This window comes from Balearica regulorum, chromosome 9 (assembly GCF_011004875.1).
Source record: "Balearica regulorum gibbericeps isolate bBalReg1 chromosome 9, bBalReg1.pri, whole genome shotgun sequence".
In the NCBI taxonomy this organism is placed as follows: domain Eukaryota; kingdom Metazoa; phylum Chordata; class Aves; order Gruiformes; family Gruidae; genus Balearica; species Balearica regulorum.
The window spans coordinates 11835407-11849866 of NC_046192.1; the positions used below are offsets into that span (position 1 = coordinate 11835407).

A 14460-nucleotide genomic window follows, 5' to 3' on the forward strand; every position below is an offset into this window, starting at 1 on the left:
TTCTGTACTCAGCATCTAGAAGATGAAGTACCAGATTAGGACTGCTTTAACACTTTTCCTTGAAGTTTTGCTTGCTGCTTGTCTGTTAGATATTTAAGGCAATAGTTGCCGCAACAAGCTAAATTAACATTCACTGGGTATGCAGTATCTTTTAACACTAGTAATCCTATATAGATGTTATGAGGCTTTTTAAATATGCACTGTACTAAAATACATAATTGAATAGTGAGGCAATATATTGAAAAAAGGAATTGTAGTGTTATGCTTGCATTCAGGAAAAAACCCCATTGAAATGCAAATGTTAATGGTCTGAAAAAATACCTTTTTTCATAATTGCAGGAAAATCTACGCTATTATGTAGACAAAGTATTCCGTGAAATTGTGCGGTCAAGTATAAGTTGTCCTACCCTAATGTGTGATGTTTTTTATTCTTTGAGGCATCTGGCTGCCAAAAGATTTCCAAGTAAGTGTTCTCTAAAAACTTTTGAAATTGGTATTCAGAGTGAAATACGTAACTTGTGCAGTTGCTTACAGGGATTGTTAAAATTCTTGCCTTGTCCAAAGCTGTGCCCTGAACTTCTTACCTTGACAATCAGCCATTTGTGTTTCTCTCAGTCTGTAAGTTATAGTAATGCCTTGTGGTCAATCAACAAGAATTTTGTCTTTTCTGATACAAAAATGTAGCAGGTCAGAGACACCCCAAGACAGTAGCAAATAAGTCACCAACAAAAATATGAGATGATGGAAGAAAAACACAAATAATGGTGATTTAGGTGAAAGATAGATAAAAGTTGGAAGAGCTGATCTGTTTATTGCTTCTAAAGCAAGATGTAAACCTGAAAATAAATTCAGTATTTACATCTTAACTACAGGAACTGCAGCTAATGTTAACTATGACTAGGACATTCACAAATTATATGAAGTTAGCTTTACTACTTATATATAATTTTGAGGAGGGTGGATAATGTGAAGTATTTAGAGCATTTGTGATGTGACCGATATTAGAACAGTTTTATTCTTTCTGCATGGGTTTAATATAGGAATCATATCGTGGGTCTGAAATACTCTTACACTTCAGTCAATTAAAATCTGAAATGTCATATAATAAACTACAAATGAAGAATATACTTCTCATAATCTGGAGCCTTTCTCTGATTCATGTTTGTCACTGGAAATGATGCCATGAATTCCTCTAGTTAAGATGGGCCTTTCAGAATAGCTGACTTCCCAGACAGATCAGATTGAAGTGGTCATTAGAGTAAGAATGTGGTCCCACTATATTTCCCAGTATAAAGGTGTAAATATATCCAAAATATTAAATGAGAAAATCCTCATTTACAGCATCAAAATTATATAACATTATGGTTTTATGATGCAAGTCAGAATTGAAGTTACAGTTGTTCATATGTGTTGACTGCATTTGTTGTGCAGCATTCGTATATTGGAGTTGATCAGTGGTTAGCTTTATGGGTGAATAAGCCCAATATCCCTAGTGTTTAAAGGCAATGGCTACAGTATTTTCTGGTTTTGTTCAACATGCACACAGCCATACCTAATCAACACTGTGTATGTAAATGCTTGCAATAATTTCATCGTTCCTAGTAGTGGAGCTGATGAGCCAGTTGTAGAACAGAACTTCTTTTCAGAGAAATAAACCCTCCATGATGAATAGAACATTTCTTACCATGATCACCTTTCTCATTTCATGCACTTCATTGATTTTTCTATTCTGTTTTAAAATGTCTCCTCTGATGTTATCTTCTTAAGGATTTTTGTTGACTGTCTTCATTATTTCCTATTGAGTTTAGTGCATGTTACATTTCATGGTTTTTCTCTGCAGATGACCCTCATGTACAGTATTCTGCAGTGAGCAGCTTTGTGTTTCTTCGTTTCTTTGCTGTAGCCGTAGTCTCACCTCATACTTTTCATTTACGACCTCACCATCCAGTAAGTTTTGTGAAGCTTTGTTCTGTTTTATTCATAGCCGTCAGATGTGTTTATCTGGGAAGGCATAAGTTACTTTCACTGGGTCTGTAAATGGGAAATAAGGTTACTAAATGTCTCTAGGTTGAGTTTTCAATTTTATACCTCACCAAAGGAACTAAGATGTTTGCAGATCTTTAAGCATCAAAGTTCTCAGTCTTTGAGGTGTTATCAAATGATGTAGAAGAGCTATTAATGTTAAAGATGCTGTGCCTTTTTTGGGAACGTGCTGCTTAGAATAGCAATGTGACTCAGGGTACTTTAAGGCATATGCCTAAACTGCATTGGTTTCTTCCACCATGGAAGTTAAATATCCAGATGTCACTTTTACTTTTAAAAAAATATTGCCATTTGTGTCTTAAACAGAGGTTGTAGAGTTACCCAGTAATTGGTCTGTTACTCCACTAGTTGCAGTGAGTTGCCAAATCTTCCATATTCAGTTTTCAAATTATCGAGTTAAATATGCATTAAAAAAAAAAAATCTTCAAAGACAGGTATATGGAGAGAAGAAAAAAAAAAGTATTATTTTCACATAAAATACAGAATATGCGTGAAATCTTCTGCTCTGGAGAAGATTTATTTACCTTTATTAGCTTACTTTATCTACTTATGTGTGTTGTGCTTTCAAAAGAAAAAAAAAATCTACTTACTTAAATTCATTCCTTTGACGTTATCCAGTTTGTTGAGTAAAAAGATTGCAGGATTTTATCACTTGAGGGTTAAACATTTTTAAAGGAACAGCAAAGCCCCTTTCTGTGGCTCTGTTTATAATCCTGTACTAAAATGCAACCAGTGAGGTAGCAAACAAATTAGGCAAAAGCCTTGAAGACAAAGTTTGAAGCTCATTTTGTATTATGAACTGTTGCTGGAGAAACGGTAGAAATTTTCATTATGTTTAGTGTTAAGTTTTGAATAGTTCAGAAGCATTAGATGTGTAGTAACAATTACAGGATTTGATGGGTTTGAGATGTTTTGTAGGTAAACATTTTTCTAAGTACTAATATTAAATTCTAGTGTTAGTGAAATATTAAACACTGTGCAGTAGCTTATAACATACACATATATTCACAAAGCACAAGTACTAATAGAGGACAATACTGCATACACACTTCTTTTTGGGTGAAGAAAGGGAATGAAGATGTCAGACTTACTACATTGTGTAATATGATAACTATTGTGACCATTTTTAAAATCAAATTTTTACCTGGAATTGTGGAAAAAAATGTGACTTCTGTATTTTGTTTCTTTATTTTAGGATGCACAGACTTCTAGAACATTAACTCTTATATCAAAAGCCATCCAGACTTTGGGGAGTTGGGGAAGTTTGACCAAAAGCAAACTTGTAAGGCTATTAAAATTCTTTCTCATTTCATAGACAACATTCTTTGAAAGTTTATTTATGTCAATATACCTTTTCTTTCAGTCCAGTTTCAAGGAGACGTTTATGTGTGAGTTTTTCAAAACATTTCAAGAAGAAAAATTTACTGAATCTGTTAAAAAGGTACCTTTCAACTAGGTTTGGGTTTGGTTTTTTTTTCTTATGGTTGATGTATTAGATCGGTCTTAATTATTAGAAGGTTGTGTTATTGTTCAGTTTTTTACTACAGGGAAAAAGAAAAATTGTCCATTTCAGACCTTTAAAAAAAATTAGAAATCCACACAATTGAATACACGAAAGTTATACATAGTGGACTAAACTAATTTAGTTTAAAAAAAAAAGAGTAGTATAATTTTTTTTGGAAAAGACCTTACTGGATCTGCTGTTTAAGAACTAGTTAAAGAAATCTTGTGTGGCTTGTGGGCATCCCTTGTTACATTGTTCCAAGTCACTGCAATATATTTTCATTTCAACTATTGCATGAAGTAATTGTTCTGTTCCAGGAGAAACTGTACATGTATGTTTTCAAAATAGTATTTAGTTGTTCTGTATTTCTGAATAGTATATATTCCCTGGTTTTTTTTCCCTTAAGTTTCTAGATGATGTTTCCTCTACTGAAAGTAAAGAGCCCAGTGGTCTGAGTGAGCCTGTACATCTAAAAGAAGGGTAAACTTATCTTGAATCTATATTGTGCAAAACAGAATTGACTTGACTGTGTTTTCATTAATGCCAACATCAGATTAATGCTCATTAAAATGCTTGATATACTGTAGAAATGATGATATTTGTAATTTGTGATAATTCTTTGTTAGTTTGCAGAATTAGTTTAAACCAACAGATAGAAACTTTCATAACTCAGATCTTTTAAATACTTTGGAAAAAATAATTTAAAGCAACTTAAAACCTATTAAAGCCTGTCTGCATTTCTGTTACAATTCGGTGTGTGCTCTGTGATGGTTTATTCAGCATTGTGAAAGTGTATTTTAAAAGAATGTATTAATTTAATTTAGAATTACTTTGCATGCTGTTTAAGCCCAGGCAGCTAAGTGTTCTGCCTTTAAAGTAGGAAAAAACATTACCCTATAAATTGGAATATTTAACAGTAAATAATAGAATGCTTTCATAAAAAATGAGGTGAAAATCACTCTTAAGAAATGAACTGGGTTTGTGTTTTTTTTAATGTTGATCAAGAATAGCTGATTAATTAATTCAAACAACATTTATGGGGGAAAAATATTTCTCTTTATCTGAGAAGCAGATTTCATAGCAAGTAAAGATTCTTCTGTGAAACAAGCATCCAAGTTTCAAACTAGGAAGAAGCGTACCTCTTACTAAAATACTAAATAGGAATGAAGGAGACAATTGTAGTGGATCAACACCTAGCTATAGAAATTTGGAAGCTAATCTGTATTATAAATTGATGGCTATTGCTCAAAAAAAAAAAAAAAGTTGCCAGTGAGCGCACTTAAAGTGTACTGAATACAGTTGGTGTCTACCCTTGCTATAGAGTCCTGTTCAGTGTTTTGTTTATATTCAGTGTCTGATCCAAATAAGGCCAAGCACATTCACATGTAGAAAGTGGCAGGAAAGAGAATCTTGCAGTTGGATACACCTTACTCCCTCTTGGGAAAATTTTGAGTTCTGGATCTGAATAAGTAAGTACCCACTCCAAATTTACTGCTACAAACAAGAGTTTGGATTGCATATTTTTCAAACTCCTTTCCTGTTTACGGAACCCTGTACACAATCACCATATTGGCAGGTAATCGTGAGCATCTATTTTGAACAACTAGTACTTTTTTTTTTAAATCTACAATGAAGTAGATTTTTATGTTACTGCATGATGAACAATAATGTGTTACCTCAAATGGTTTTGAAAGCTCTTCAGAAGACTAATGGTTGCATTTCATTTGATTCTGTCTTTACAGAGAAATGTACAAAAGAGCTCAGGGAAGGACTCGGATTGGTAAAAAGAATTTCAAGAAGCGGTGGTTCTGTCTAACAAGTAGAGAATTCACCTACCACAAACAACAAGGTAAATCATGTTTATCTTACAATTATTTATATTTTCTCAGTATTTTCTAAGTGTTTGCATCCGATTTGTGCTTTTTAAAATGCATAATTTTTTTTCTTTCCTAAAGTACATATGATATGTTTTAGTTACCTTTGCCCTGATTACCAAATGCTTTTGAGTCATGTACATTTTCTCAATAATAAAAATGCACATTTTGAGAACTTAAGCTATAGTATTGGTGCACTGAGGTTATAAAACAGTTTTTTTAAAAACCGCTTCACTCACCTGTTTACAATTTTTTACAGATAAAGAACCAATTTTTACTATTCCAATAAAAAACATCCTTGCGGTGGAGAAACTTGATGAGAGCTCCTTCAACAAGAAAAATGTGAGTTAAAAGATAGTTCATATGTAATTCCTAATGTGTTCTTTAAGTAAAAGATTATAATTAACTTCTAGAATTACTGAAACCCTATTACTAAACAGCAAAAAATCTGTATTGGATCAGAATTTGGATTGGATCTGAACATGGAACTTAACCTGAAGATTTGAATCTCTGCACCAGTTTTTCTGACTGATTTTTATGGCTTCTGCCTCCCTTTCCAAATTTCTGGAATGAAGGTTAAAACTACTGTGACCTTATTACAAAACATGTTGATGTAAGGTATTAGTAGTATGTATTATATTATGTTCTACTAGAAATGTAATATTACCAAACTTGTATTTATTCCTCTTGATAAGAACTTCCTGCAATACCTTCATCAGTTGTCTGTGCACACAGCTTCATTCTGGACTTGTTACACATCAGTATTTCTGTTGTTATTTCAATCCAGAATTCTGGGGCAGTGAACAAAGTACAGCTGTTACTTAGGCTGAGGATGGCTAAAGGAGACTTCTGGTAGTTACTCTTAAAACATGAAGCATGATGTCTGAGGTCACATTTAAAGATAGGTGGACGAAGAGGACAGAAAATGCATCATGTTCTAATTCTTTAAGGCTTCTTTTTTTGGATGAGAAAATGGTGTAGGCAGAACACAGGCTGTTGGGGTTTTTGTTATTTTTTGTTTGGGTTTTTTTTCCTCCTAAATAGGGCTGTGTAATAAAAATGAAAGAAGCAAAGAGTCTTCCTTTTCCCCTTGTCTCACTTTCTGTCTTAATTTGGCTTTGTTGAATTGCCTGAGCTTTGAAATCTATTTTGACATACTCAATGTTGCTCAATAACTGGATTTTTTTACTGAGCAGAATAATGTTGCGTTCCTTCTGCAGATGTTTCAAGTACTACATGGAGAAAAGCCACTCTATATCCAAGCAAATAACTGTGTAGAAGCTAGCGAGTGGATAGAAGCTCTTTGTCGGGTAACGAGGTGCAATCCGAAGAGGCTTAGTTTTTACCATCCTTCTGCTTTTCTGAATGGGAACTGGCTTTGCTGCAAGGCTACAATAGAGAACACAGTGGGCTGTGCTCGTTGCACTGCGTAAGTTGCTTCTCAAATGAAAATACATAGGTTTTGTAGGACAAATAATGTATAATTCACTATACAACTTGCAAATCTGAAGGCAAGGCTTTTCCCTGTCTTTAGCAAGTTATGCTACTAAAAACACGTCTTGCAAGACAAATAAGGCCCAAAGTACTGGATTTTACTAAGTCTATTACTTCATCAGCCACCATATGAAATGATGGTAACCAATTCAGCATGTAAATCAGAAATATTGACTAGTTGATTTCTTTTTGTGCAGAATAATAGATGTAATAGATGTAATAGCTCAAGTTTATTCAGATGCCAAGCTGAATGCAGAAATATGACACACCTAGGTTGTCTATATGAAATAATTGAAATACCTTGCTGCAGAGGGCTCAGCCTTGAGGTCTTTCTCTTTCCCTAATGACATTGTCTTGTTTTATACAGTCACTTTTTTTATTTTAACCTCACATACTTTAAAACAGAGTATACTTAGAAAATCCACTAAATAATCTTGGATGTAGATTCTAACAAATCATTTGGGTTTTGTAGGTATGCCAGGAATATGAATAAGATCTTATAATTTATTAATGCCTTTCTTCAAGCTGCTGATTTCTGAAAACAAATGCATGCTCTGATTTTTTTTTTTTTTTTAAATAAATTTATCCTCAACTGGATAGGTTGCATAAATTACAGACTAAAGATCTTAGTCCTCTAAAATTCAGTGTAAGTCCTACAAGATAACTTTCTGAAAGTATATATAATACTTTTCCTGTGTTACTCAGTTAATTCTTAGTAGGTTTCTCAACAGTTCAAAAGATTCCCATTACTAAATAACTTTTGGTGGTTTTTCTCCTTCTGGTTACTTTTCAAGTATAATGGATTTTAAAAGAAGTGTTTTAACTGTCATTCAATAACAATTAACCTTATTTTGATATTTTCAAAATATTTTTCTTTAACAATTGTGAAGCTGCCTGAGAATGATAGACATATTAAAAGGCTAAGTATATTGAAGCAGAATCAATTTTTACTTTCAAACCTTTCAAGAATGACTTATATTGACTACCCATCTTTTTTTTTCCACCTTCTAGAGATGTTCCTGCTGATACTCAGATTGAGATTGATGGAGACAGAGAGACAGAAAGAATTTACTCACTTTTCACTATCAATATGTCTAAACTACAGAAGTTGGAAGGTACTCAAATAGTAATTCAGAAGTTATACTGGTATTATTAATCTCTGATTCTTTAGGCCCATAACACCAGTTTGATGTCTTAACAGTTTACTTGAAAATAACAGGCAGTAGAGACACGGATTATATTTTTGTTGTCTTAGCAGTCTGGTATCAGACATTCTTCAGTCATTTCTTTACAGTAGACATCAGACATGCACAGTTTTCCAATTGAATTTGCATATATGACATATCTTGAATAGTCTAAACAGAGAGACTGCAACTATAGCCAGTTGCTCTTCTGTTTTTGCTCTCCTTTTCTTGACTATGGAGTGAATTCTATTGAACATGGTTGAATTGCAAGAAAGCATTGGTCTTCTGTCAATGTGAACAGGAGAGAGCTTGGTGATCAAGATGCTGAATACAACCAGCAGAGAATAAGCCGCAGAACTGTAAATACATCTAGGTGATACTGTCCCCTGCTTTTGTCTTAAGCCATTTTATGTATAAGCTAGAGTAACTTTACATTTCAGAATTTCAGAATCACTATTTATGTAAGAGTTAGATCTGTTTTTTAATAATCAAAATTCTAATTGGGATAATTGTGGTCATTTTTGTAGAGGCTTGCGGAAGTATAGCAGTCTATCAAGGTCCACGGAAAGAGCCAGATGATTATTCTAACTTCACAATTGAAGATTCTGTAGCAACTTTTCATACACTTAAACAGATAATAGATATTGTAGAGAAGCTGAATGAATCACATGAAAAATACCGAAAGAAGAGATCATCTAGTGCTAAATATGGTAGTGAGTAAGTATCTTAAGTAATTTTGACATACATAAATGTGTACTTTTAAAAAAAAAAATCACAGAACAAGGCCACGCTTGTTGGGGTAGAGATAATTAAGCAAAAGGTAGATTTAGACAACACAAAAACATGGAGAAAATAAGGTACATCACTTGCAGTAATGCAGCTTTTCACCAGTTTATAGAAGATACAAGAAGTTCCTCTGGTGTGGGATACATCTGTGTTCCTGTAGAGATCCCCATAAGCGGGTGCAATGACTCTCTTGTTTCCTTGCCACTTAACATCTGAAGTGCACATAAAATTTTTCCCTAACTGTCTGCCTACCTCCTTTTTTTCCCCAAATTTCAAATTTCAGTTAAGAAATAATTACAATACCAAGTTACAGAAAGCTGTAAAAATCATACTGCAGAGACATATGTCATGCAGTATATTTACTGTTTGTAATTCACTTGCCATATTCAATGATAAATACTATTTCTGATGAAGTTAAAAAAAAAAAATCTGTTCTTTGGAGTACATTGTTGTTCAGAGCAGATTCTTTCAATTCTCTTCAGTCCTGGCTAATATCTATGGAACACCACTGGCAAGTTTTCTCATTTCTTCTTTGCATCAATTAGGCTTGGTTCACCAGAAAAAAAGAATGCTCAAACCCTGATTTGGTTTGCCTAGTTTAGTATTTGACCCCGGTAGTTTAGAAAAGTTGACTTTGATTTAGAGATGTCTCATGAAAGTACATGAGGTTTTCTGCAAATCGTGAAATTTCACAAGTAGTTGTAGAAATTATGCAAAAAAGAAAAGGTTTTCTTAAGAAATTAATTATATAATGATAACTAGAAAGCAAATATTAACCTTAAAAATATTTACTTATAATATTTTATTTCTTCCAGAGAAAATCCAATTGTTGGAAAAGTTTCCTAACCAAAACAAACTGTGGCAGACCTGGATGAAAAAAGAAACTGGAAATGTTCTTGAGTGTTTTGGTTTTTTATTTGTTTGTTTTTTTAAATTCATTGTATGCGTTTTTACAAAGTATTTAAGAATGAACATAAATGCTAGTTGTGTTGACAATCTATTTAATATTTAATAGAAAAATATCTACTTGGAAATCTGGTCTTAAGGTTTATTCTCATTTTGCTGAAGAACTTGGAATTTGCAGGTTCTTGAAGTAACAGATGTGAATAAATCTAAATGTTGTTTTGCCATTGTTGTCTTATTGGAAAGAACTTTCTAAACAAATAAGCTTTTTAATGGAAGAAAATCCACAGGGGATTTTTTGGTTGGATTACATCTCTCAAAACATACACTGCAAACTTGCATGAGTTTACCACGAGTGCCTGCCCTGCTGATACAGATCTTGAAATAGAAATCCCAAGATACTATGACATGGAAAAGATCTGAACCTTCACACTCAATTCATTTGACTTTTTTTCTTGTATTAGGTGTTGTCAGGACTTGATTTGTCTACAACTGAAGTCTTACAAAATCATGCAGTATGCTGCAAATAATCTGGACAGCAGAAACCAGTGTTAGTTATGTTTTTAAGTACTAAAGAAGAAGAAATCAGGGAACTTATGTTATACCTCTTGTTTACATTTGGGGTGAGTAATATATGGAGTGACATTAGACCACTATCTATTTTCTTTAGGAATTTTTAAGGTACATATTTTTTCTTAATCTAAAAAGAAAATGCAGGGTAGCCACATTCTTTTTAAATAAGTTCGGCTACAGACAGAAAAAATTAAATGTGAACAGATTGTGGTTAAGTACTGATCAATTTACATCATCCCATGTATGATTTTATTTCTTTTTTTTTTTAATAAAAAGTAATAACTAGGTCCAGCTCACCTTCTGACTACAAATCTAATAAAATAATCTCTATTATAATCACTCAAAGCACTTTAGATATCTGGACTATTCCCAGATTATTTTTAGATACTTTGTAGTATCTGCTTGTTACGATCAGTTGAATGATCAACATTGTTTTGTCTTTAAGCAATGCTTCAGTGAATATTTTTATATCTTTAGTTACATGCATTTGTATTTGCCACTTAACACAATTTTAAACTGGCATTCTTGACTTTAGTAAGATTAATTTTTGATCACTTGACCTGAGAAGTTAGGTTTATGCTGAAAGAACATGTATGTATATAACCAGGAAGAAGCAAAGGCATTACTGTGGCAACTTTGCTTCATCAGTATTAAATATAATGGTACTCCTTGGAATACTATTTTTAATAGTAACTATACGTGGTACTTTTATTTTTGGAGCGTTTGCTGTGGGATCTTTTGTTGTTGTTGGGTATTTTTTGGGTTTGGTTGTTTTTGGTTTTTTTTTTACAATCGTGATTTGGCCAAATTAATTAGGAATGTAATTTACAAATAGAATAGAAATCCACAATGCTTGAAACTGTAAGCTGTTTAAATTACTATACATTTATTTTACTGTTATAGGGAGGCTTTCTGTAATAGAAGCAAGTTGGCAAGACAGGATTGAAATCTCTTTTGCAATGACTGTAACTTGTTAGAATAACTATTTGGTTTAATACTAGACAAACTATTTTAGAATATCTGAGATTCAGTACTAGTATCTGCAATGTCACAATCATTTAATCACCTCAACTGTTTTTTGCCTTTTTCTTTTTTACACATTTGATGTATTCGAAGGGACTTTTATTTGCCAACAGATTAAATTGGGGGGGGGGGGGGAATATAATAATGCCAAGAAATGTGTTTTGCCAAGGTGAAGTGTGTCTGATTAATTGCCATTAATAAAAAGCTGCCATTAAACAAAGTTGAATGTAGTTGAGTGTCAAAGTTAGGTTTTGCTGTGTGTGGATTAACCCTGTGGCAAAGTGTCTGTTCCTTGGAGCCATTTTCTGTTGTTTTCAAAGTGAAATTTATGAAAAATTAAATTGTATACTCCTGCAACATTTTTTTAAAAATATGCACTTTTTTTTTTGCTTTGGTACTGGGATATCTAGGAAAAAAACAAAGGCCATTGAATATTTGTGACCATTAAGATTTGATTTCTCATTTTATAATGTTTTAAAATGCAGTAGATGTTCTAGAATTTAATGAGGTACAAGTAGGATGATTAATAATAAAAGTTGCCTTCATTTTGATTAGTCTAGACAGATGATGTTATTCAGTAATTAGTTCTGTTAGGATTGTAAATTATCATTAGTTTTAATTTGTATTATGATGATGTATTGTTGAATGTATTTTTATTTAAATTTTATTTTCTTATCAAGACATTAAAATGTTTTATAACATTGCTTGAGAATAACTTGCAAATAAATTACAACAACCTTGAGATAACACTGTTTATTGTGAGGCCTGGCTTTTTAAAATGTTAGCATTTATGTGAAGACTGAATTAATGGGGGTTTACATACAGGAGTCAGATATAAAGAGATTAGTTGACAGGAAAAAAACAAAATTGAGTTGAGGCATCTTGCATGGTCATCTACAACAGTGTTACATTCTAAGATTGATGGTTGGAGAGAGAAGTGATAGTTAATCATTTAGCGTAACAGCATGCATAGAAGCCTTAGTAATTTGACAGTTTTTAAAATGTTTGCAATGACTGATGCATTGAAGGATATTTAGAACTATGTTACTAGTGTTATCACTAATTTTTTTTCTCTTAGTGATTTGTCTTTCATTACCCATCCTGTCTACCAGTGCCAGCTGTATAATTTGTCTAGACCTATTTTAAATATATTGCATATGGAGAAAATAGTCTTTACTTTTGTCAGTCGTCTTTCTTCTTTATGTAATCTGGGCCCTTTTTTGCCACCTGCTCTTCCCTCCTATGCTTTATGGGCATTTTTTATAAGATAACTTTGTACAAGCATGTTTTAATGTCTTGAGATGTTTTGTTTCCTTGTATAGAGAGCTGACCTTTATTGCAATTAGGAGTTACAATGCAAACCTTCCAGCCATTTTGGAATTAATTTTGATTAATTCAGAGGTAAGCTGTATTAAGGCCCAGTCTGAGTGGTCATTGCATTCATTTGCAGAGATCAGAAAGCAGAGGAAGTTAAAGATTAAGTTGGAGGTACAGGAGGAATTTTTATCTGTGGACATGGAAATTTTTTTTTGTAAGGAATCTGTGATGATTATAGCAGAGTGGTGTATTCTTTTCATTGCTAGTAGGCTACCTTCTCTAACTGTTCCATTAAGCTGAGTTTCCTCTAAACCACAACATGAAAAGGGCATTTCTGTGTAGCTTCTGTGCTGATCACACTTGCAAATTCTGGGCTAGGCTAGCAGTCATAGATGCATAAGGCTGTGGCAGCAAGAAGGTTTTTCCTAGGAGTCTGGATTCCTTGAAAATCAGTGTGCTAGTTTCTCACACAGTTCTAGACATCTTTGTCCCCCATCATTACATGCAGATAACTAGAGTGAGAAAATGCATAGCCTATATATAGGTTAGCATATATATTTATCTTCATATAGTCTACCTATAGACTATAGTAAACAATCAATAATATATGGAAAATTAAGTGTTTACAAGACATCTTTGATTTCTACTCATTTGTATGTATTTTAAAGTACAAAGTTTGCAACAGTTACACACATGTGATAAGGACTGGTTCAGTACTGTTGTTAGAGCATGCATATGGAATGAAAATTAGGCCAAGAAGCAGCAGCTCCCAGTAATAAGTAAGAGTAACTTCCAGTAGAATGGACAAATGCATGCTATTTACTTACGGTTCTTACAAATAGTTAGAGAGGCATATTTAACTAAAGTGTGTATGATTTATGCAGAATAAATAAACCAGAATCCTTTCATAGCAGTAAGGAGGCTATATCAGTGTTACTGCGTTCGGCTGTGGTGAGACTGCTGCTGGAATGCTTTGTCTGTTCCTGAGATGCAGCAATATAAGCAGCTGTTTAAAACAAAAAAACCTCAGAGTTTTAAAGTAGAGCTATAAGAACTGGAAATATAGACTGCAATTTAGCTAAATTACTTAGTTTAAATATACAAGTATAAAAGGTCACTTTACCTAAATCAGGGACAAAAATTTGATAATCAGTTGCTTTACAGTCAGAATAAGGTTTAAAAAGATCCAGTGGCTGCAGTGTTCAGGAAATGTATATGCTTTCTAAGAATAGTTGGTTGTTTTTGGTTTTTTTAAACAAAATCGATTAGACAACCTTGCTGAATTGCTTTTAAAATATTCTTTACATTAATAAATGTTTATGGAAAATAACAAAATTTATCAATATATTTTACTTAATACAATGTTCCATAAAATTGTACAACCGAGATTTTCAGCTGTTTCAGGTCATAATTATTTTAGCATAATTACTATTGCAAATGCTGTGGCAGTTTATATAAAGTCTAGTTCACAGTTTCACCAAAAAGACGATATAAATCTTTATTCCCATTTTAGAAACATTACTTATATGGATTTTTTTAAATCCTGTCAGACAACTTAGTTTGCTTTAAGGGGTTGTGATTTTGTTCTCCACTTTTATTCTCTATTTTTGGTCATTTTTCCTACAAAGCTGAGAGAATTCATAGAACAGCCAAAGTAAATCTACTGTGTGACTTGAATTCAAGACTTAAAGGTAAAAGTCTCTTACCTGGTCCCTCTGAAATAGTTGAGCAAAAGATTTTGGCTTTCGTTTCTCAAAAA

General features: G+C 32.9%; 1 protein-coding gene across 2 annotated transcripts in view; it reads left to right on the forward strand.

The window, feature by feature from the left end:
* The window catches only part of RASA2 (RAS p21 protein activator 2), a 50834-nt gene extending 39232 nt beyond the window's left edge, over window positions 1-11602 (forward strand). For both annotated transcript variants that reach the window (XM_075761111.1, XM_075761112.1), the window contains exons 14-24: window positions 340-463; window positions 1841-1947; window positions 3239-3325; window positions 3407-3484; window positions 3954-4027; window positions 5290-5396; window positions 5681-5763; window positions 6642-6850; window positions 7927-8030; window positions 8627-8816; window positions 9701-11602. In XM_075761111.1, coding sequence (XP_075617226.1) covers window positions 340-463; window positions 1841-1947; window positions 3239-3325; window positions 3407-3484; window positions 3954-4027; window positions 5290-5396; window positions 5681-5763; window positions 6642-6850; window positions 7927-8030; window positions 8627-8816; window positions 9701-9731 — 1194 coding nt within the window. In that variant the 3' untranslated portion in view covers window positions 9732-11602. The remainder of the gene's footprint in view (window positions 1-339; window positions 464-1840; window positions 1948-3238; window positions 3326-3406; window positions 3485-3953; window positions 4028-5289; window positions 5397-5680; window positions 5764-6641; window positions 6851-7926; window positions 8031-8626; window positions 8817-9700) is intronic.
* The last annotated feature ends 2858 nt before the right edge of the window (window positions 11603-14460 follow it).